The sequence below is a fragment of the Halyomorpha halys genome, unplaced genomic scaffold (assembly GCF_000696795.3).
Source record: "Halyomorpha halys isolate HHAL.00 unplaced genomic scaffold, Hhal_1.1 Scaffold71.1, whole genome shotgun sequence".
Taxonomy (NCBI): Eukaryota; Metazoa; Arthropoda; class Insecta; order Hemiptera; family Pentatomidae; genus Halyomorpha; species Halyomorpha halys.
The window spans coordinates 754,626-780,091 of record NW_027107476.1 but is presented as its reverse complement, the minus strand read 5'-3'; the positions used below and the strand labels follow the sequence as shown (position 1 = coordinate 780,091).

The 25,466-nt window shown below is 29.8% G+C and overlaps 1 protein-coding gene across 2 annotated transcripts; it reads left to right on the top strand.

Moving 5' to 3' along the window:
• Positions 1-267: 267 nt before the first annotated feature.
• On the top strand, positions 268-20,942 carry LOC106692792 (nuclear exosome regulator NRDE2). Of its 2 annotated transcripts, none has more exons than XM_067045810.1 (13): positions 268-364; positions 722-893; positions 3,092-3,214; positions 5,442-5,655; positions 8,604-8,744; positions 11,329-11,509; positions 13,954-14,103; positions 14,215-14,529; positions 14,618-15,092; positions 15,512-15,814; positions 18,014-18,179; positions 19,060-19,344; positions 20,683-20,942. In XM_067045810.1, exons 1-13 carry the CDS (start codon positions 313-315, stop codon positions 20,809-20,811), a joined length of 2,706 nt encoding a protein of 901 aa, XP_066901911.1. In that variant the 5' UTR covers positions 268-312; the 3' UTR covers positions 20,812-20,942. The 2 variants fall into 2 exon arrangements, with proteins under 2 accessions (XP_066901911.1, XP_014294454.1); XM_014438968.3 differs by having other exon boundaries at positions 14,612-15,092.
• Positions 20,943-25,466: the final 4,524 nt, after the last annotated feature.

Sequence of the window (25,466 nt, the reverse complement as noted above, 5' to 3'; positions counted from 1 at the left end):
AAATTATTTTTATGCAATAATCAATTTATGAAAAGTAAAGTTTTTAAAATTAAAATAGATCACCGTCCCTCTCCAAATATTTTGAATATTTAGCATTATCAGCCATAAAATAACCATTATTCCCAGTCCAACAATTTGTACTCCGTTTTTATTTGACATAAGATAAAATTAGTTATATTATAAAAAAATATGTTCAATGAACTCTATTATTAATTAACTTAAAAGGCCCCCCCCCTGTTCATTGTTTGTATTTGAGGTTATTTAACCTCCTTGTTATCCTGGCTTTATTGTTGTTGATTATGTACATGGAGAATGTCATTATTTCCTGCATTTGATTCCAATAACTCTTTAAAAAATGAAAGCGGTATGTCTTCTAAGTTATATTAAATAATTGTTTAAAAAAGTCAGGATCAGTATTTATCCCATTTTAGTCGTCCTGTGGTTAATCATTATTATTGAAATTTGAATTTCCCATTTATGAAATTTTAATGTTTGTTATCAAAAAACCCATTATAAGTCAATGATAATCAATTTCAACGTGTATAATTTAGCAATAGAATTTTCTCCTTACCGTTACCTCCTATTAAACATTTAACTTAACAAAATAGATCGCAATTGAAAGTTTTATTGAACTCAGACACCATTTTTTATACTATGTTTTGAATTGATTATGATGAATTGTATTCACTGTATTGAAAGTTGATGTTATGATTTTGGTTAGTTCCTGAAAAAGAAGCAGGCCCATCCTGGCTGAATAATTCATCCTTTGTTCCACCTGAAATAAAATCTACTGTTGCTTCTTCATCCTTAGACGAGAACTCTGATGAGGAAGAAAGTGAAAAGAAGCGTTCAAAAAGTCATTCTAAAAAGAGTAAGAAGAAAAAACACAGAAGGTATATAAATTTAAAAGTACTATTGTAGTAGTACTGTCACACTAGGTCCATCATGATAGATGTAATACATGTGGCGGCAGTGAAAATACTGTCATATTAAAGTCCGTGTATGTGGTAAAGAGTCATGGTAGCCAATGCAAATTTGGAACTATATAATTGTTGTCTCTGTCTTGAAAGTATTTACTGTCATTGCAGTATTTTTGCACATGTCTGGATAGATAGTTGATAGTATATATAGGAGCAGTGATATGGTAGGTAATGTTACAGCCACTGCAGCAGCTCATATTTATGAGCTAGGAGATTTATACTCAAGTTTTCATGACAGTTACCACCATGAGAACTTTTACTATTATGGCAGTATAGTAGCATTGTCAATCTGGAGTGATATCTATCATAGCAGTGAAGATACTGCCACTTAAGCCCACTCTATTTCTTTTTTTTTTTGTTTTTAGTTGAAATTAAAATCATTATTTCCAACAGTACAATAACTATAATCATTTAAGTTATATATTTATGGCAGTAAATTAAAATGTAACATCAATGAAGTTTAGTAATTAAATAGGTATATACATGATTACCTATTTCTTAATAAAATCTTCAGGAGCCATGTTTGGAATATGCCTATCAAAAAAAAATATTGCTGTACATCCTTAAGCAAAAGTAAGTAGTACATGGAATCTGATCAAATTGATAAAATACCTGTTTTACACCAACCTCCAACTTCCTCCAATTAGGAAATCTGATGAGCTGTTTTCAAAATATGCATATGTCAAGCAAAATATATTTGCCCTTCTTTAAATGAAAGTACCGTTCAGAATTTGATATATTGATGTAGAGCCTACTAGGTACTAACTTGCACTAACCCTAAAAATCTCATCGACGGTTTGAATGATTGTATCTGAATACAAATTTCATTAAAAACAGACAGATAGACAAGGAAACTAACTTATTCCATAATGTCTAAAATGTTAAATGTGAATGAAAGTTTTTGATTATAAGGAAATGAATTTATATATTAATGTTTTATTGATGAAAATTAAAAGGCAAATGAAATTAAAAAATTCTGTGATGTTTTTATTTTGTTAAAATCAAAATCAATTATTTATTGATTCTTTTTAAAATAAAAATTAATTTTTAGTTTTCAATTAAGTAAATTTATGTGGTATTTGTCCTAAAATATATTAATTTTGTTTAATCTTTGTTTATTTGTTTTACATTCTTATTGTGTACTCTGGCTAGGCAATAATGTTTTATTAATATATATTTTAGCTTTAATAATTTAATGGCGATATCAGATAGAGTTTATATTTCCAAATTGAATTAATATAACCTTTTATCTCCTTTTAAATTTTAACATTTTCTTTCAAGAAAAGCAAAACAAAGAGATATACAAAATTAATATAATGTAGAAGTATCATTGCCTATTATCATCACATAACAGGTCTACTCTTATCCAATTATTTAGTCCAACTCAGTGTTGCTTATATTTCATTTATTAATTTTTGATTTTTCTGTGATTAGTTTCAACTATTTAAATAAAGTACAATTAACTTTAACAGGTAAGTTTAACACCCAAAGGGTTTGAGATTCTGCTAATTGGGAAGAGAATTAATTGATGTAAAATCAAATCTCAAATAAGTTTAAACAATGAAGATTATGATAGCAATCTTTTTGTAAGAGTTTTCTAAAAATTATTTCTTCACAATTTATATTTTAACTAGGGGTATGTATTTATTATACTTTATGGATGAAACTTCAAACTTCTATATTAACTTATTCAGTATCTTTTGGACTTTATCTATTCCACTTTAATTTGTTGTTCATCATCGTCAATTATAAGGAGTTTTATCATTACTGTAAGATTTGTTTCATACGGTAATTTTTTAAGTTATACTATTTTATCAAAGTTTATATCATACTCTACTTCATATTGCTATGTATCATATCTAATTATAATATGTGTAAGAAACGGATTAGAAGAGTTTGAAAAACAAACTGAAAATGGCTTATAATTCTTTTACATTTATTTATTTATTTTTTTTAGTCTTTTCCGTTTTAATTTATTTAAAATGAAAAATGTCGATAATAATTTGTTGTTTCATAATCATTACTAAGAAAACAAATTCCACCCTTTTTTGATAGTCTATAGTTACAGTCACATGATGAAAAATCTACCAGTATACTAATTATTTTTTCAGTAAGAAAAATATTGAAGGAGGGAGTAGTGATTCAGCATTGTTATTCTATGAAGATAGCAAAGCTTTAAAAAGAAATTCAGGATACTCAGTTCCTCAAGTGAAACTTACTAAGGCCACTATAAGGTAACTTATTCTATAAAATAGATGACATTAATTATTTCTATTGGTTATTGGTGGTTTAATTTTGTTGGTTAGATTTAATTTACAAACCACTCTGGTTTTTACTGTTTTTCACTCTTATTAAGGTGTCCAGGTTGTTAAAAAAGTAAAAGTCAGTAGGAGAATGGTCACGTGATTTGCATGCATCGTCACAGCATTGATTGTGCAACATTGGTGCTTGTTTAACTCTTGTTGCAAGCTTTTTTTTTTTACCAAAAGGGTCCAGGTAGAGTACAACAGTGGATTGGTTTACACCGAATCCTTCTGCCATTTCTTTAGTTTTGTTTCACTCTCGACTTCTACTGGTCTTTCTGAACTATAAAATGATGCTCAATATCTTGACTGCCTTCTAGCTTGAAATCTTCACGTTAAAACTTCTGGAACCAATGCTGAACTACACACTCATTAATGGTCCCATGACGCCATCCTTTATTGTTATTATAAGGAGTTTATGAAATGTACCCTAGTTTAAATTTGTGAAGGTTATTAATTGCTCTTATATGTTATATTTTCAAAGGCTTTTAAAAAGCCTGAGCAAAAATGATTTTATTGAAATACCTTTGGATGAAGTTGAGTCCAAAAAAAGGTTTATTATAGTACATATGGAATTATTTAGTAAGGATTTCTTTTGTTCACACAATTAGTGTTAAAACTTAATTATGGGGAAAACCTGCATTATTTTTGTAGTTAAAATCTAGTTGCTATTATATTGTTCTGTCAAATCTCTAAGGGTCTAGATGTCCAAATGCAGAATAATTGTGCATTTCCCATAGTGACCCTTCAGAAACGGGTTGATATGAAGCTATTAAAAAAACAGCCAGACCTGTATAGTTTTGTTGCCATAAGCTGCCTTCATTGTCCTCTTACCATGTCTTATTCCTCATATTGGCTTAGGTAAAACCAGAGACCATTTCTGGCAGTCTATTTGCTATCATTTTATTACCTGGTACTCTGAATGACTAGGAACCCACTAAACTCAAACGCTATAGCAGAGCAAGTAGAGTTTAGGAGTTTCTTTGCAATCCTTGACTATTCTTGATTGAGTTGTATAACCTTCCAATTTGTCAATTTCTACCTGACTGCTGGTGTAGAATGTTATATTATTATCTATTTTACTGCCACTCAGTTTATAAAAATTGAGTATAGAATCTAATAACAGAAACTTCAGGCAATTGCCCTGGTAAATTTACCTAATGAGATGGAAATGCATTTTATCCTCCATTTACAATCATAGAATATTCTGTCAATGTTCCTATAATGTCAATTTTATTATCTATATAAATAAAAATTTAATATTCATTTGTTACTTATATAAGATCTCCGAAGTTCTTAGCTATTTAAATTGTGAATTTATCCAGTAGAAAAAAAGTTATGAACAAAATTAAACTTTATTGGCGCCTAACTCAGAAAGTATAAATTTTTTGGAAGGATATTATATTCCATTCAATTTATTTATTTCTGAAAAATGGGCAAAATATTTCTAATTCCATCAAATTATTTAATATTCACAGAAATTATAAAAACCGAAAGAGGCTTCAAGTAAAGTAAATTAGGCCAACATTTTTTTTGTTTTTTAGAAAAAGGTAAATTATATTTGTTTTAGGATCGTCTGGAACCCTTCATCAAAGATCATTGATTCATCAAAGAAATTAAAAATAATAAATTTTGAATGTCATTTATTGGCAATATTTACTTAAGAGATTTACATGCTGTTTTTCTTAATGATTGTTTTTGTTTTGGGAAGGTTCTTAGTTATGGAAAGCCTGGATTTATCCAGTAGAAAATAAATTATGAAAAAACTAAACCTTACAAACGCATAACTCCAATTTTTTTTGTTAAATGCAGCTGTTAGTTGAGCCTTGATTAGATTGCATAAAATGTTGAAATTTGCCAAGATAAGTAGGACTATAAGATTGATAAAACTATTATTGGCATATTAAAGTTCTGTTGTAGAATGTGCGTTGTTTCTAATTTTTGTTTACATTGTGTAATAACCTGATGACTATATATTCGTAACATGTTAGGTGCTCTTTGAAAAGATATTCAATTGCATGGATACATAGATCCTTATTGAAGCAAAATAAGCAATAAGGCAACAAACAATCAACTAAAACTAGATAGAAACTGACAAAATACCCAATATTTAATCTTTGTTATTTCCAAAAATTAAATTAAAAATTTTTGTTTTCAGTTACAATGTTGAAAAGAAGAAAAAAAAACGTAAAAAGGATAAATCTCGCTACTTTCAAAAGAAACTAGATGAAGAAAATGAAGTTAGAAATTCATTAATTAATCCAGAACCAATGGATATTCAAGAATTTCTTAAACGTACTGAATCTTTCAATCAAACACTTAGAAATGAACCTCATAATGTTAATATCTGGTTGGATTATGTGAAGCTCCAGGTAATTTAAGAAAAACATATTCAAATAGACTATTATTTTTCATTTACCAATTATGTACATATGGAACTGAAATTTTTGTTTAGAAAATACACATTTATTGTATATCAATAAGATTTTCTAAGTATTGTTCATGACAGGCTACACATTTTCTCATCTCTTTAACCCTTTGAGCTCTATGGACGTATATGTACGTTTGGTATAAGTCATCCGTGTGGACTAAGGCCGCATATATGTTTTCTCTAAATTATCGGCGTGGACTTCATCCACAGCTATGTGTTTGTTGATTTTTTAGATCAATATGCAGTCACTCTCGAGTAAAATTATCATAGGAGGACTCATTAGTTGCTATCATTGCCTTCCTTAGGTATGCTATCATTGCTTAGGTGCTATCATTGATTACCATTAGGGTCATCAAAATCTCCAAGAATTTCCAAACCGGAAATCCCATTTTATGTCACTCTCTTTAACCAATCAGATTTCAAAATAATTATCTGTACTGTCACCTTTTCTCGATTCAAAGCACTCAAAATGACTCAATTGTGAATGTAAGAACCTCACATTCGCGCTTGTATCAACAATGATGTATAGTGCTATATATAATTTGTTTGATTATGTTTTATTCATGACATCATACAAAATTTTGAATCTAGAACAATATTTCACAAAAGACAAAAGTAAAATATAATATAGTGTCATCAGACAGTGAATCAGAATAATCAATCAATGAAAGAAGAACAAATCGAAAACGGCCCAGGAAATTAAGTAAAGGGAAATCGTAATCCAGAACACCCTTAGATGCCTTTCAAATGATGTTTCCGGAGGAATTAGTTTCTGAAATTACCGAGTAGATAAACAATTATTTTAAATGTGTACAACAGTGTATGGACTATAACAAGAGTTCCTTCCTGTTTGAAGTATCAAAGGATGCTTCAGTTTGTCTAATGTACGGATTTTTCACACACAATTAAATTATTAATTTCTGTTATATATCAAATTAAGTTTTTTAGTTGATTGTAAAATTTAATGTGTATAATAATTAATTTTAATACTAAAAAAATAACACTCTTTAATTATTTAACCTTCTCCAAAAGAATTACTATACTTTATTACTGTTTGCACCTTGAATAGTCACTTCAGTGTAGTGAAAAGGTATTCTGGCCTCAGTGATGGTCAGTGATAGCTGGGCTCTGTCCCTACGGACCGTTTTGGCCTAGAGTATTCAGAGCTCAATCGGCTAACAATTTGTGGACGCCATGGCAAAAAAACTGTTCTTCTTTTAAGGCAAACCAACTGACTTCATAACTATGAAGCCATTTTCATAATATGTGAAGCATTGCTCCAAAAGTGTGTGTCTGATGGATGCTAATAAGTAATACTCATATGGAACCACCAAGTCTGGTGAGTAAGCCATATGTGAAAGTATTTCCCAAAGAAACAACATTCATAATTTTTTATGTTTAGGATTCTCAAAATGTAGCTTCTTTTCATTACCAGGCACAATTCAATGGTGAAATAACTTTCTTTTGTACCTGGGAAGCAACATTTCACAAGTGGTTTTTCGATTTTCCTGTTATCATTGATTCACTTCGCGTGGAACTCATTTTCCCATTATCTGGATCTTTCCCATGACTTTCAAACATGTGAAGAAAACTTCTCGTGCCATATTTAATTGATCTATGAACTGTTGCGTTTTGAGTGTTATCTTCTTCTTTCGCTGTCTTCAATGTTTTTTCTTGTGTCAAAATTCTCACTTTTGAACTCCTTAAAGCACTGTGATTTACCAAGATCATGTTCAACGTAAGCTTTAATGCAATGTGATTCTGTAGCATTTTTTTTCAAATAGTAACAGAAAATCAATGCTGTTCGCAAATCTTAGTTTTTAGGCACAGAATTCAACATGTTCAAAGCCATTAATAGCTATTGCTTGAAACTTGTTGTGAGTTTAAAATCTTAATCAGATGTCAAAAGAAGAAAATGGTGCCAATGATATAGTTTAACAGTAACTACATTGGCAACCAGTGCCATGTTTAAGATAATTCAATTTTCTTGTTTACATACCTGGTAATTCTATCAAATTTCTAAGTTTGTTAATGTATATCAGTTGTTTATTGACACATTAATGTGCAGTATTAATTTTGTGTTGCCTATGTTATTCATTGTTTTTTGATCAACTGATGCTTAAATTATAATATATACCTCTTTGGGCTATATGTTTTGTTTTACTTAATATTGATAGTTTACTAGACAGTTTATGAATTACATTCCAGCAAGTAATATTACTGATTGTTATCTTACTTATAAATAATAATTTTTTAAAAATATTTTGGTTATAAAATTGTATAATCTGTCACATGTAAGGGAAATTTGTTACTTTGATAAATGTATCTATTCTTACAGCATAAAAAAATAAATAAGTAAAAATATAACTATGATAATTAAATTTGTAGTAATAAATTTCAAAATTTCAAACAAAATAAATATATACATATAACAAAGTAATAATAATGCATGTAAAATGTATTCAGGCTTATTCAAGAGATCCCAGTACTTCTCTTAAATTCATTGTTTTTGGAACCAGAGAAGGTTGAGCAAAGAACATCACAGACTGATAGCTAGAAACTCACAGATCTTGATTGGAGAAGTTGGCTATTGACCAACACTGATTTCAAGATCAGAGAATCTTTTGTGAATTCACATGACATCAAAGAACTATAAAGTTTCTTTTAAAATATGTTCTCTTGTTGACCCTCTTGTTTTATTTCAGCATTTAGCATCATCACTTAGATGTGATTCTCTTTTATTTTATATTATTTGATTGTATATTCTTTAAGTCAATCATGAACTTTGTTTGAAATCTATGTAATAAGTATAGTAAACTTATAAAATTATTAATCAAATTCTTTGAACCATAGTTGATCTGTAAGATTTATTAAATGTATGTTTTACAGGATTCTGGTATTGGTAGTGTTCGAGGCCGTGGTGAAAAGAAATTGTCTATTTTGGATCGAGCACTTCTAATTAATCCCGATGCCGATGAATTACTGCATGAAAAGATGTCTATAACTGAATCTATTTATCCATTAGACAAGGTACTTTAATATTTGTTTAAAAAATTGAAACTCGAAATCTCTCATTTGTTCCATTTTTAATGAAGTAATTCTCGCTGTTAAATCTAAAACTATGTTCCATAACCAAGTCTGGGCTTCCTCTAATTGCCTATAGCTTCTGTTATTCCTTTATTCCTATTTTATTATTCCTTTTCTTCTTCTTAACTGACACTATATTCTCCAAGGGAGCTAGGCCATCTGCAACTTCGATCACCCATCATCTCTTTGCTGTGCTGCTGCTCTCCTGGAACAAATGCCCAGAATGGACCGAGTGTCCTCTACCACACAGGTCTACCTACTAATCTCCATTCATGTTATCTTTCACTTAGTATCTTCCTCGGCCATGTCCCACCTACTGTAGTCAGATTATCTTAATTATGGTCACAATATAAAATTCAATGTAGAGGACCATCAACTCTGCATTTGGGCTCTGTCTCTGAACTCCATCATTACATACCACCCCATAGATTCTACAAAGTATTTGGCGCTCAAATCTAAAAGAGACAGTTCCCAACTTCTTGGGAGCGTTTAGCAGTCAGATCTGTATGTCAGCATAGGTCTAGTAAAAGTTTTAGAAAAACATGCCTAAATATCTCTCTGCTTCTAAGGTACCTTTGGAGTCCATAGTAGCACCTATTTCTAGCCATTATCCGACGATGGATTTCAGGGTTAATGTTGTTTCTGGAGTTCACCTGAATTCTCAAGTATAAAAATTCTTCTACTTTCTCGAAGGTTTGCTGACCAATGTAAACCTGTCCATAAACATGAACCATACCAATGAGGTTGGCATGCATGCATTTCATCTTTGTTTCATTTACCACTACTCCCATTCTTGCAGTTTTCCTTTGTAGGTTGATAAAGATTTACTTAATGACTTCAAAGTTCTTCCTAATCACATTAGCTAAGGCTAGGATCAGAGTTGATCTGTTAAATACTGTCACACCCACCAGGATTCCGAATCTCCACATTGCACACCTGCTAAAAAGATGCTAGGCATTTCTCCTGTCTGAGTCCTTTGTGTGCAAGATTGGAAGTACTTCATTGAATTCGCAAATAACATTTCACCTTCTTTATTATGCTGACCAGGCGTACAAGTTTTGGTGAGATCCCTAACTCTTGAAACACTGTCATAGGTTGACTTAAAATCTAAAAATAAGTGGTGAATGCTGATCCCAAGCACCCTTGCTTTTGCCAATTAAGTTCTAATAGAGAACATCTGATCGGTGGTAGACTTCCCTTGCATAAATTCTATTTGATAGCAGCCAATTCCCTAATGGGCAAAGGGTTTTAATCTCTCGAACAGTATCCTTGAGAATATCTTGTAGGCCACTGAAAGCAGGGAAACTCAACAATAGTAGGAACAATCTAAGACATCCTGTTTTTTGGGTTTAGAGCATATAACCGTTTCATACCTCTCGCTGGACACTTCTTCCCTCTTCCTGGGCAATTATTCCTCTACAACCCTCCATTTTCAGTATAACTTGAACTAGCTGTATTCATCTCTTCTCCAGAATTTTCATTATTCTTTCACTTCTGTTGGTATAATTTGCTTAGGAATTTCTATATATCAACTGTTCATCGTGTTGACCTAAAATGTTCTATATATTTTTTTATGATTAGCACTGCAAAGAATTAACAGAATATTATTTTGTTGTTTTAGTTTTGTAGAAAATTGTAAAAATAAAATGGAAGAAACTTAGTATGTTTAATTTCATTTCACTCTGATTAAGTAAGTGACTACAAATAAGAATTTTCAATTTTAATATCTTATTATTAAAGTTCCTCTATTGACTTATATTCTTGCTTGATAAAGCCAGGTTCCTCTCGTTCTTCACAATACCTATTCAGCACCTCTGAGAACTGCTCTTTCCAACACTTCAGCCGGTCAGTTGAATGATAAGGTCGTCTAGCTCTTAATTCGTTGTCTTTCTGAAACTTTTCTTCGACAAACTGCTTGTAATGCTGTAGTACTTTTTGAACATAGTGTTTTATTGTTCCGAACATTTTTTTTTACTACACTTTTCAAGAGATTACATTCCTGTTGAGTATTAATTTTCTGCTGCCTGGTCTTACATTGGTTAATCTTCTCCTTAAGCTGTGTTCTCTAGGTTTCATCACTCATCCATTTCTTCTTCCTAATGTTTTCATAGTCTAAACAAGATTCCATTATTATTAACACACAAAATTTTAATCCAATATACTCTCAAATTTTATTTTAAGAAACTCTCCAACGTTTCGGCCCTCAGTACAACAACCTTAAATATTGATGTTGTGCTCTTTAAAATCTTTTCTGTAGGCTAATTGCTGATTTCATATATAACTTTTTATATCTTAAATTTAAAACTTTTTCACACAAATAAAGCATCATTTATAACAGAACCTACCTTCAACAACGTTGTTGAATGGTTAGAAAGGTTTAATTAGAATAAGTGTGTAAATAGGAATTCATTTCATATTTGTTTTGTTAGGAGAGCTGCCATCTATGGAAATTTTAAGGAAATCCTTTCTATTATCATCATTGTAAAACCTTTTTTTTAATCTTTAAAAAATAAATATGTTGTTTCAGGTTGCTACTGAAGCTAGAGCTCTAGTTACCAAATATCCACAAAATATGATAGGTTGGATGTGGGTCATCAACTCCCTTCAGTTCAATTTATCAAAAATGGCTGCTCCTGGTGTTTTAATAAATTACGAGAAGGCTTTGGAAGGAATCAACAAAGCACATCATGACTCTAATAATTTCATGGGTGATTCAGTTCGACTAGTTTACTGATATTTATTGTATTAAATAATGTAATTTGTTTATTTAAAAAAAAACCCACAACATGAAAAAATATAGAATTCTTATTTTTAGAAATATGCTTCACTATCAGGCTATCAAACTTTTTGTAATAGTAAAACACAGTCATAAAAACAATAGTTTATTATAAAAACATTTGTTGAAAAAAAAATATACCGAAGAATCAATTTTAAATAAATGAAAAACTACTGTTTAGATGTGATTTTTGACCAATGAGGTATCAAAAGAAAGAAAATTTCTTGCAGAACTGATGAATCTCAATTTTGATTCTTAAATTCTTACTGGATATGTAATAAAAGGCATTAAAAAAAGTGAGAAGTTTCAAAACTCCAATGGTAGTAAGTTGACAGATTGAAGCGGCACAAAGTTGGTTTTAAAGATTTCAAGAAGGCATTAATATCCAAGTACATTGGGCCCTGCGTTTAGCCCAAAAATAAACCACTTTTGAAATAGCGCTCAAAGTAGGAACTGAAATCTTATTGAAAGGTTAGCTTACACAACTCAAGGGTTGCCATGGAGTACTTATCACATGTTGTTTTGTTCTTTCCCATACGTAGCCTTAAAACACAACAAAATATGAATACTACTCAAAGAAAAATGGTATTAGACAAAATCTCGTATTAATCCAGTAGTGTTCAAAATATACTTCGTTACTTCCTGGGCAATACTGGGTTAAGATTAACATAAATGAATAGCCATTTCACCAACAAACATGGGGTCTTTATTCTTTGGAAATTGGCCATTACTTATTAAATGAAATGTCATTAACTTCATTTATTTACTTAATATTGTATCTTTACAAATAAATATTGTGAAAATTAATTTTACGGACTTCTTTGATAATTTTACCTGACTAGCCACAAATAGGGTAAATAAAGTATTTAATATTTATTATAATTTGTTCGTTTGTAGGTATATGATGAGTGATGGCTCAGTCAATTATTATATTTGATGGCTCAAATTATTCAACTAGATACCGTGAATGTTTTTAAATAAGTCAAGCTCAATATCCTGAAAATGATTGTATCCAATGTGTTAATCGTGCGTCTATGCTTATATAACAGTATTTTAAGCTAGAGACTCAATCAATTCATAGGTTTTATCGCTCAAATTACACAGGGATATTCCAAGAATGTTTAGAACAATTTGAGGTCAAAATATTAAAAATTCTGTACTAAATATGTTTAGTCTACCCATTTGCGAAAATGTATTTTTTTTTTTAGCGAACAGTTCAAATAATTTCAAATCTCACCAGAAATTCTTTACCCATTCATGTACGGCCCAGCCATGAGTTCTCAGTGACTACAGTTCAGGGTTAATATAAGCTTACGGATTGCTAAATCTTAACAAATTGAAATATTTTCGAGTGGGGCAACATGATTATTTATTACATAAACTGTTACTTATAGATACAACATTATACAATATGCAGCTTTAGTAATTGTATGTGTTGAATAAATTTTCTTGATAATATTATATTGTTTACATGAATGAGTGTGATATCGTTTATATTTCAAATAAGTTAAAGAGAAGAAGGAAACATATTTAATGCGATAGTTTTTGCAGGGGTAAATTAGTTATTAATAATTTTGTTACAATAAAATTGAACACAGTGCCTTGTAAAACTTTGAAACTTTTTTAAAGAATGGTTCTTCTTCTGTGATTTTACAACCATTTCAAGAAACTGAAAATTTCAGACATAACTATGTGCAATCTTGATCAGTAGTTAACTTTGCATTTTTCATTGTTATGTGCCTATAATTTATTGTTTTGAAGGACAGTGTAAATAAAAAGTCATTCTATCCCTTTAATTTCTCTTAATCAATCATATCTGTTGTTTTACACCTAGTTCTTTTCAAAAGTGATTAACTTCAAAGTGGTTGTTATTATAAAATTGTTATCGTCATTATTGCATTTTTAAAATTACAAATTTTCCACAAAAAAAATAAATAAATAAAACCTATTTGATCTACTCTTTAATATTAAAAGCTGAGTGCCAGTACAAACTAGGTAATAAAAAAATCGTATTTTAAATTCAGTCAAAATTATTGAAAGTCTGTCAGAAAATTGCCTTTAATTTGAGAATCACCCTTAAAATAAAAATATTCAGAACTTTATTTACCACAATAGTTAAATTAAATATATATATTTAGCACATGAATAGTTTTTATTATACATTTAAAAATATTAACAATTGACTGTTTTCTACATCATTCAAAGTTTCAACTATTGACAGTGAAATTTACTTAATAAAAAGAAGTGATGATCAAGGGTTTAATTTATTCATTTATTTTTTTTTTTAACAATGCATTTTTGTGATTTTAGGTAATTAAGATAAAATAGATTTTTTATTAATTTCAATTTTATTCTGTTATATTATTTATGATGTAGATATTTTACTACAGTGTGGATTATTCCTGAGGCAGTCTGGTTTGTGGGAGCAACTGTGGGTCTTACTTGAATTGTACCTTGAACTAAACTTGACTACTGCTGGATCAGAAGCTTTCAAAGAAATTGTCCATCTTCCAAAAGATGAAATACGTGAGACATCATTTTGATGGCATACTGCCTATGTACATACATAGCACTAGGTGTATTAGTAAACTTATTATTATATTTATTAATTCTACTAAAACTTGTTTTACTTTGTAGAACGTTTGGAAGATAGCGTAATAACCTCAGGGCTACCATTGGGCTCTCTTTGGCTACGAATAGAGAGATTGAGGGAAGGGATATATTTTTTTCCAGTGGAAGAATCTTCAGACCCACAAAGAATGGTTTTTAGAGAAGATCTTGCTCAGCTCCTTTTTCCTGTTACAAAATCTTGTGAGACACGTATCATTATGAATACACTTCTCCTATTAAAAGTTCCACCACTGCCTTTGACAGATGCATTTTACAGATTTACAAAACTCGATAAAATTTCATGGTCTTTAGATTGTGTTGAAATTATTCTTTCTGCTAAATGTAAGATATACTTATTTTTTTTAATTCAATTTTATCTTAAGAGATGTTATTTAGTGGTTATATTTATTTATTTTTTTTCAAGTTTCAGGCAATGAAGATTATTTGGACATAGTTCTAGAACTTCTTTATGGACCACAGTACTTAGTTACTGGTCTTGGTCAGAATCAGTTTTTTGATTTTGTAAATTCTATTTTTGAGAAGTGCATACATTATAGTTCAGACAACAAAATATGCTTTTTAGTATGGCAGATAAGGTGGTGGAGATGGGTATACTTGGTTCGGAGAGTAAAAGATGATGAATCAAATGATGACTTTGTAAAACATTTATTGAGTCGTGCCAAAAAACTTTTAAAACAACATAGGGATTGTATACCATTGTATATTGAGTATGCTTTATTGGAATATGAAGTAGGTAATTTGAGTGCGTGTTTAAAAGTGTTAGAAATGACGATGAGTTTGAGGAGTCCTCCTTTGATAGCAGGGACATTAGAAAAGAGAGATCTATGTACTCTGTATAAAGAGTACATTTTACTTTTGATAAAAGAAGGTATTATCTTAAATAAGTAAGTATTTTATTTTATCTGTTTACTTCTATTTGAAGGTCCATTTCTTTGACTATTTTAGTTATATTTCTTTGTTAATTTTGCATAGTTAATTTTTTTAATTTATCACCTAATACCAAACATACTATTTTCTGGTAATTGCAGTTATTATGTGTACACATAATTGATATTTTCAATAAATGGTATCAATATTCTTAAATATGTATTATCAATTGAAATTTAATGTTGTAAGAGAAAAAAATAGATTAAATTAATGATTAAAAAATATAACTATATATAAGAAAAAAAAAGATTTTAATGATAAAGCACCTTATGGAAAGTTTTGTTTTCACTAATTATATATAGACGATTAATGTTGAATTTCCTTAAATGATTATAATTTATTTATATCATAGATTAATTGTTTGGTTATTTTGTAGAGAAAAAATTTTAGTTGCTTTTATTGCTCTGGCATTTGGAGAACCTATGAAGAATATTGCATTTAGAGATGATCTCCTAACTAAAAGTAGTGAAAAGTTTACCCACATTACTACAGAAATTTTGCATGATATAAAGAATGCAGAAGTTGGGTTGTCTGAAATAATTTTTCCTGAATTTGCTGTATCATGGTTGACTTTACATGCTTGGTTCTCTTTTATTCATGAAGGAATCCAAAGGAGTACAAATATAATCGAAAATGCTATTCAACAATTGGAGAAACTCAAAAACGGAAATGGTAACTTGTGAGTATGCCTTATAATTATTATTAAAAATTATTTTATTTAGTTAAATATTTATCGTGTTGTAAGTTCTAATGAATGGTGTATTAATTATAGCATAAATTCAGTATATTTTAAAAAGCTGTTGCAGTTTGCGCATCACACAACTTTCCCTTACAATCCTACATTAAATTCAAATCATTGCTCATGTCAAGTTCAACTTCCTTATTATTCACGATGTCAATACCCTCTCTTACTATATTTAAATTAATTGGATAGGTAAAAAAACTACTATTATATGTTTTCATCTTTCCATACTTTTTATGAAAATAGTCAAAATGTATTCTCTGTATTTAGTTACAGAGTTCTTTCATATTTTATGTTAGGATGTCCTATAAGTGTTTTCAATGCCATCATGGTATGTATGACCTTGAGCAGGCTATGTTTGTAAACATGCAGGCTCATCTATTATCCATTTATGGCATTGATTTCAGTCATCTCTCAGCTCTATCAAAGTACGTTTCATTGGTGGCAAATTCTCTCGTGCAATATGAATAGCTAAAAGAAGCATTTGTGGTATGTTATGCTTTATTGCTTTAAAAAAGGTAGTAGTGCAGATAACACTGTAGACAACATTCACTCTGTTTATGGGAGTGGTGCTATGACTATTAGAACCATTCACAATTGGTTTAAGAAATTTAGAGTTGGGAATTTTGATTTGAAAGATAAAGACCATAGCGGCCCTCCAGCAACTATGGATACGGACCTCATCAAGATTGTTTAAAATCAACTAGATAGTGAATGCTACTAACATTCCTTGGACAACGGTATATTATCATTTAATCAAAATGGGATATGTGAATCGGTATGAAGTTTGGGTACCACTCCAATTAACGGAGACTGGACTTATGAAGCGCATCTTTACATGTGCTTTGTTTCTTCAGCGTCATGAAAAAAATCATTTTTTAAAGAGGTTTCTCACTTAAGATGAGACTTGGATTTTATATCAAAATTTGCATCAAAAACACAATAAAAACATTCTACTTAATCCTCCGTACTCCCCGAACCTAGCCTCATTCAATTATTACTTGTTTCTCTCATTAAAACTTCTCTCCATGATTAATGCTCCAGATCCGAAGCTAACTAAAAATGCACCTCGATGAATATATTGCAAGTAAGTTTCAACAATTTTGGAGAGAGGGCATAGTGAGGCTTCCTGAGAAATGGAAGAAAGTGATATAGTAGAGTGGTCCATGTATGACACAGTAAATCAATTTTAAACAACAAATATTGTCTATTGATTTCTCATAAAAATTAAAAATGAGAAATATATGGGATACCCTAAACATTTTTTATTATTGATATCAATAAGAGATGGTTTATTATTTCTTATAAACAAAGTTTTTTAAAATTCAGTATTTTAGGCCTTTCAAACTATTTCAATGAGGATAAGACTGAAATGATATATCTATTGATATTACACAATTTATCTGTATAGGATAAATTTTTAATAAGAAGTTAATACCATAATTCTTTCATTAGGTTACTTTTTTTCCATACATTTTATCTATAAGAACATTTTAATACTCGAACTGAGAGCTTGGAATGTGGGAGGTTGTTGGATCCAACCTCGATATCCGTCTAATAATGTGAAAGCACTCATTAGGATCAGATCTGACTCCAAAATTTATCAGATCAGGTGAAAATCAATCCCCCTTTGTTGGTATTGGATTTGATTTGAACATTTATCAGACCGTATAAAAGTATTATTGTTTGTATATTTTAGAAAATAAGTTAAGTCTCGTTGTTATTTGGGCTGCCCGTAGCTCAGTGGTTAAGACACTGTCTTATCAATTTGATGTCTATTGGTGGTGCCGTTTCAAATCCGGCCTGGGGTGTTTTTTTTTTCATTGAGCGGTGGTCCCACAAAATGAAAAACTTTGACCTCCAACCATGATTAGGCAGTATAGGATTCCAATGGGAGTCTTGGCCGAGAAAAAAATAAAAATTTTAGGATAACTGGGTAATACTCCCATTTAGAACACCAAAAGTAATTGTGACAATTATTTGTTTCCAACAGATTCCATTTTCCTTTTTATGATTGAGTTATAAAAAATAATAAGGACAGTGTAGGACTCCAACGGGAGTCTTGGGCCGACATAAGAAAAGGAAAAAATAATAAATATATTCTTTTTGAATACATGATTTTTTTTTACATTTCAGGATTGATGTGATGTTGGAACAACTTTATGAATGTCTCGTGAATATTACATTACTCTACTGTAAAGAAAATGCTGGTCATTTCAGTATTTTACATGATATACTATTGCGTGCTGTACAACATTACCCTAATAATGGATTATTTTATAATGCCATTAATAAGTGTGAGGTAGGTTTTATATCATAAAAGAATGAAGTATAAGCATGTAGTTGACTCTCAATAGCTTGTTGCTAACTAACTGAACTAGGACATCTGAAATTGTTTACATGTCCACTAGAACTGTTTTGATACTGGTTACGTTAACATTTGAAAATTTCTGTTATCCCGGAAAGTGAAAAATTTGAGCAAGCAATACCAAAGTTCAAACTTCAAAATCCAATATTTATTTGCTCTCCGTGTACATGTCATCAAGTTAAAGGTAAAGTTGATTAAATGACATTGGAAAAAAATAACACTTGATCACTTTCATTGGTACCCGATGATATATAGCTATAATTTGTAAAGAATTATCTTTGATCATTTGCAAAATAAGATGGCAATAGTAAATAAAGAATAAAAACTGAGTCAGAGGATTGTAATTAGATGGTTACTCTGTTGTGGAAAGTTTTAAAATAGTCTGTGGCAGTTGCAGTAATGAAATTGTCTAGAAATAAACTGTAAAAAAATTATTGGAAAAATAAAACTATAAATAAAGTAATCTGTAAAGAAATATTAAATAAATAACAAAACTATTAAATACATAGAAAGAGGTGCGATGTGGAGAGGTTATGGATAATTTATTATTTGGGAACTGGCTAAGGATATGTTTTGTTAGTCAGATTTTTGGAAAAAGATTCTAAATGGATGGCATTAACATGTGGATAACAGAACCATCTTTTATTGTCTCTAATTGTAATTATTACAATTTTGTGTGCTTTCACCGTTAAATAAGTACTGTATTAGAAAATGCCTGCCCAGTGTACAATTTTGATTTAAAAATACAATAAAAATGCATTGAATTATCAAGAGCCAACTTAATTTTGAATGTTTGTATCTATTCTATTTTCAGGTTGTTGGAATAAAATGGCAAAAAATGACGTCTGTAATCCTATCATCTGGCTCTCCTCTTGCTTCAGCTTTCGCCTACTTCATAACACATACCAGATTAATTAAAGAGCAGTTCAACAAAGGAAATGTAGGGATTAGATTGCAAAACCTTCTTGAAAAATTGAGAAGTTCATATGAGCGGTGCCCTCTGTTTTGGAGGCTTTTTCTTCAAGCCAGTAGCCTTAAAGATACTGAAGACATTAAACAGATTTTTTATAGATCTGTTGAAAAGTGCCCATGGGTCAAGGTATGAATCTATGCATATAACAAAAAAGTTATCTAATTTTTTTTCCCATGGAACCCAATGTGATTTTGGAAACATCTTTATTAGTATTGTGTGTAGTGATCTAGCAATGATTTTATCGTATATGGTGTAATTTTAATGACTGCTTGCTGAATTAATGGACTATCTTGTTAGATTAATAGTAAAAGTGATCATCTCCTATTATTTTCAATGTATGTCGATTTTTACCTATAACCCAACTATAGGAGGGAGAGGGGGTCACAAATAGATTAATAAATATAAGTTAGTTATAAGGTGTCAGTATTGAAAAAGAAAATACAAATTTTTGCTTTTCATCCACCATTTCAAAATTCTCAGAAACATAAAATTGTAAAAGTATCAAATATTCTCCTAGAAAATACTTATAAATATTAAAATATCTGGTATATTTATTTATTTATAGCTAGCCATTATATTCAGTTTTTTAATTTATTTATTTTTTAAGCTGTGTTGAAAAAGTGTCAAAAGTATTTTTTTCTGAGTTTCTTCCTCATTATATTTTTACTTTATCAAAATCCAATCAGATTTTAACTTTTCAACAGCTATGTTGGTTAATGGTTAAAATGAGCCAACTTTTGTAAAATAATTATGTTACACTACCTTGCCAAAGCATGTTTAGTTTTTTCATGTTTGCTAATCATTTTGATGAATTGTGGCTGGCTATTTTTCAGTTTTGGTCTTCATTAAAATCAATAGTATTTGGGCATAAAAGGGGGCCTGCTTTAAAAAATGTGTTCTGTAAGCTTCATAATACTATTTTACTTTATATTATATTATTATTAATGCCAAATATTGTAGGCTGAAAAATTATATATCATAAGAGGTTTTGATGTGGCAACCTACAGTTGAAAGGAGTATAGCAAATTTTAAGAGGAGAAAAAATTAGAGTCACATACATTAATACAGTTATAGAAAGTAAAAAGTAAAATAAGAAAATCAAATAAACCGAAATATTTGAATGTTTTTATTTCTATGAGTTTTTTTTATTTTTTGTATGAATAATTCAATTATTTAATTTTTATTTCACTTTCAGGAAATTGTAAAACAGTATTTTTTATCAATAAAAATTAATTAATCTTAACCTTTGTTTCATCTAAACTATATTGTCTTTCATACTGGTATCTCTTTTTTTTTTCTTTTTTTTTTTAGAAAATTGGCCTATTACAATGTGGCCTGGGACCATGCTTATGTTTTCAATGTAGCAACCATTCTATCACAAGTTGGAAACCCTTAATGAAGAATTAAGATTTAGTATTAATAATTAAGTTATATAATTAGTATCATTTTTTTTTTTTTTTTCAGTTTCTTTACTACGAAGCAGCAAAAATACTACCTGAAGATCTTCCAGAGATACAGGATTTGTTAGTAGAAAAAGAACTGAGACTTCATACTACTCCCGAAGAACTAGAAATTTTAAGAGAAGGGTCCTAAAATTAAGGCTTATCTTTTGTATAAAATGTAGATAGAGAAAAATTTATTTTTTATTTTAAGAACTTGTATTTATCCTGTATTCATTTTTAAGAATACAATTGCTTTTTAAATATATATTTACCTTAGTTTTAGTTAATTTTTGTTTTACACCTGTACCCATCAGTATATTTCATCGTTGATGATAAAACTGTTTGTTTTATTTATTTTATTAAAGAAATGTTTCAACCTGAAATAGCAATTCTTTCTACAAAACAAGCCTAAGACTTTCAGCTAGTCTCATCAACAATTAATAAACCTCTTGAGGAAATGGGTAAACAAAGACTATAGATGACTGCTCTGAAAAGGAAAATAAACAACCCAACATTAAATTAGAAAAATAGATTGAGTTAGAGAAAAAATAAATTATTTTTCATCAAAGTTCTGTCATCCAACAATGATACAGTAATAAATTTACTGCATTAGCTCACGGTTTTAGTAATAGACTAAATTTTTAGAACATATACTTAATTTTTATTTACTGATTTTGAAATCTACTCTTCCTTTTTATTAGTTAAAGTAAATTATTGTTAAATATTAAACTAAATGGTATAAATATAATGTCAATTTCCTTTAATATTAATGAATGGGAAAGGCAGTGTCTAACTTAATTTAACTTTTGGATCACACCTGTTTATTTCAAAACAAAAACAAATATTTTACTGAAAGTTAGGAATGTCATTATGAGTACCTATTGGAACTGGATAGCTGTTACAAAAAAAAAATCATTTATAATCAGGGTATCTGCAGACATGGAAAACTCAGAGAATTTCATATTTCTGGAAAAGTTTGAGATTTTTATCTAACTTATCATAAAATCTGAGGATTTTTAGAAAATGTATTACTAATTTAAAAGATTAACTTTTTTTTATTTTGCAATATTTTGTGGTGAATAAAGTTAAAAAAAAGAAAACTGTTTTGAAAGTTTCCAGATTTTTTGTTCAATGATTTAACTTACTTTTAAAAATTGCAATGTGGATTGGTTCCCAACTTTTTAATCCTTTGGATTGTTTTCATCTTCCCACAGTTCTTATGACAAAAGCTGAACACTCAATAGTTCAATTTCTGATAAATCCTTCAGAACAATCTACCACACACTTACAAGAAGATAGAACTATTTTATCCTTATATTAGTTGGGTAATAATATATTTTATTAAATGACAATAATTTATTGCTTTTACATTTCTCAGTTTATTAAGTTAATAAGAACATAAAGTATTAATCTGGCATACTAGATTATAACTGATTAAAACCAGTTATAAATAAATTAATTGTTCAGAGCAAAACTAATTTACAGCTTAGAACTTAGATCAGGATTAATTATTTTATTGCTAGAAGTTTCTAGCAGATCTTTTATAACAATGCAACACACACTCTTGGAAAGGTGAAATTATTTTGTCATGGTTAAAGTAAAACAATGATATATGTTATATAACGATATTTTATTGTTATTTAATAAGTTTACATTTTACTAAGTTAATATGACCATAAAGGAAGATACAGTTATCCATTCATACTAAACAATAACTGATTAAGAAAACGCTTAAATAGATATGATTGAAAAATATACACCAATTTTCATACTGAACAATAAAAGAAGAAAAATAGGATAAAATAATTCAGAGTGTTAAAATAATCGTTCGACTTCTTCCCGAAAGGTAGAAGCACAAATCGAGAAATGTGAACAATAATAGTTCCGAAAAGTGTCAATAGAGGCCAGCACCATCCAAACAATCGTTTTCAAAGTCAAAATATAGCTGACAAAATTTTTAATAATAGTTCAACTAACTAACATAAGGTAGCAGCACCAATCAAGGAAGGTAAAAAATAGTAGTTCTAATAACCGCCGTAAGAGGCCAGCACAATCCAAGCAGCCATTTCCGAAGTCTAGTAGGAAAATTTTTGATTTGTATTAGGATATTAGAAGATTAAAAGAGCTCAATAATTTGGTCAGCAATGGGATCGGTCCTTCTGAATGAGCTCCTGTAACTTCCTAATATCCTAATATAAAATAAAAAAAATTCAGCCAGACTTCAGAAATAGTGTCCGGATTGTGCTGGCACCTTGCGGCAGTTATTGAAACTACTATTTTTTACTTTTCTTGATTGGTGCTGCTACCTTATGTTAGTTAGTTGAACTATTATTCAAAATATTTTTCAGCTTTATTTTAACTTTGAAAACGATTGTTTGGATGGTGCTGGCCTCTATTGACATTTATTGGAACTATGATTTTTCACATTTCTCGATTTGTGCTTCTATCTTTCGGGAATAAGTCGAACGGTTTTAACATTCTGAATTATTTTATCCTATTTTTTTTGTTTTATTGTTGAATATGAAAATTGGTCTATATTATTCAGTCATATCTTTTTAAGCGTGTTCTTAATCAGTTATTATTTAGTATAAATGGATAAATGTATCTTCCATTATGTTCATATTAACTTAGTAAAATGTAAACTTATTAAATAACAATAAAATTTCGTTATATAACATATATCATTGTTTTACTTTAACTATAACAAAATAATTTCACCTTTCCATGAGTGTGTGTTGCATTGTCATAAAATATCTGTTAGAAACTTCAAACAATCAAAGAATTAATCCTGATTTAAGTTCTAAGCTGTAAATTAGTTTTGTATCGCAAAGTGAGGTTTCCCTTGGAAAATGTTTGTTAATTAGGTTGCTTAAAAGTGCATTCTGAGGCACTTCATTAGTGTATTTACGAGTTAAAATCTTTTAGCTAACACTGAATCATCGGTTACGGTATCAAATCAATAAAGCAGTTTTAACAACGTTTTCTCATAAAATATGTGCTGATGAACCCTTCCCATGGTCCATCCCCCAGCTTCTCACAATCCACTTATGGTGATTGGGTGCCACTGCATTAGAGGGTAGTAATTTCTTTTAAAAAGAACATTATATGTAATTTGTAAGTTTAAGTCTAATTACAGATTATTATTATAATAAATTGAAAAAGTATTAAAATAAATTAAACAAAGGATAAAAAACTAGAGACAGTATATCACTCCATGACATATATATGATTATAAACATCAATCAATCAAATGTCAATGGACTTTTTTTTAAAGTCTATGTTGGAACTGGCCATGGATCCTGCTCACCTGGTACTCTATTCTGCCCAGGTTAGTCAGACCCCATCTGTGGCAAAACTATCATCAACTGTAGAATTAAGTTTCGCACATTTGAAAATATATGCAAGTTTAACAACTGTTGCCCAAGGTATTATTAACTGCCAACAAGTAATAACTTCTGATTTGTTCAGAGCTATTGATGGTTTCATATCTTTTATTTCACATTTCAATATTGTAAGTAAAGGAAGATGTCTTATAGAAACTGGATGAAAATATTGTAAACTATTTTCATTATTACCTTTGTGTAATAGTAATAAAGTTTGTATTAGAATACTTGGTCAATTTTTTTTTTATAAAGACAAATGATTAAACCTAAACTAATTAATTTTAAAGTCTCTACATTCATTATACCAAATAAAGCTTACATAATTTAAGTTAAGTACTATTCCTGGTCAAAACCATAGGAAAACATATTATGAAATGTTGTATTGTGTAGGGATGATGAAGGAGACACCCATCATGAATGACACTGTCTTCAGGGCACCAAAATTCTTAGAGATCCAACTCCCTAAAATCAGTGAAATGGAAAATGAGCACAACCTATTGCAATGCTGCAATGAGAAATGCATGTGACCACTCTTTTCTCCATAAAGTCTTATCTTTTAATTATTTTATTTAATAACACGTGCACAACTTTGTTTTTTTCATATATCCGTTATTCCATATAAGTTATACAAGTTTGTTCCATACAAACGCTTTGCTTACTTGGCCAGTAGAGATATTTTGAATTGAAAAAGGTGCATAATTTTATATGTGTATATATAGTTGACTGTAAAGATTTAAATATAAGAAGATGGTCAGGGTTGCGGTCAAAAAAAGAAGAACAAATAGTTTAAAACCATTTTAATGTCCGACATTTCGCCCTACTTTGTAGGGCTTCATCAGGGTTGTTCAAAGCGAACGGTTGAACAGAAGGCAACATGAAGCGGAAAGCAAATTAAAATTATCTGCAATTTGCATTGATACTACCATTCATTAAAATATTCAAGCTTTTGATATCCCTCTAATGTTTTTCTATTATCTCAAAAATACTGCTTAGAAAAAAAAAGAACTATTTTTTCCTCTGTAACTCACTTCATGTCCATTTTAGGAATAAATTTCTTGTCAGCAATATAGAAATCCTTAAATTTATCCTGACTTTATTTTTGCTATTAGTCTAGTGCAGCCAATTTGTGGTTTCAGTAAAGATTACAATGGTGGACATTCCTATTAACCTCAACCTAAACCTAAGGTCCTATAACATGGCCTTTTGGGCCTCACTTTTACTTTGAAGGAGAATAGGGTTATGCTGCCCCTCTGCCCCTCCATTATACTCCTTCCCCCAAGGAGGTGGCTTAACCCTACCATCTCTCTGAGCATAAGTGAAGCCAGTGAGTGGAGATTTGGCCACACCTATGGAGGGCTACTTTACATTGATAGGGTTTTACTTAATTAAGGTAATTATCAATAAAGCCGTTCATTTAAAACCA

Bases quoted from the DNA above. Each gene is read 5' to 3' on its own strand.
- LOC106692792 (XM_014438968.3), top strand. From the start codon at position 313: ATGTCATTATTTCCTGCATTTGATTCCAATAACTCTTTAAAAAATGAA. The intron at 14,530-14,611 runs GTAAGATATACT...TTTTTTTTCAAG, and splicing joins AATTATTCTTTCTGCTAAAT to TTTCAGGCAATGAAGATTAT. The intron at 19,345-20,682 runs GTATGAATCTAT...TTTTTTTTTCAG, and splicing joins AAAAGTGCCCATGGGTCAAG to TTTCTTTACTACGAAGCAGC.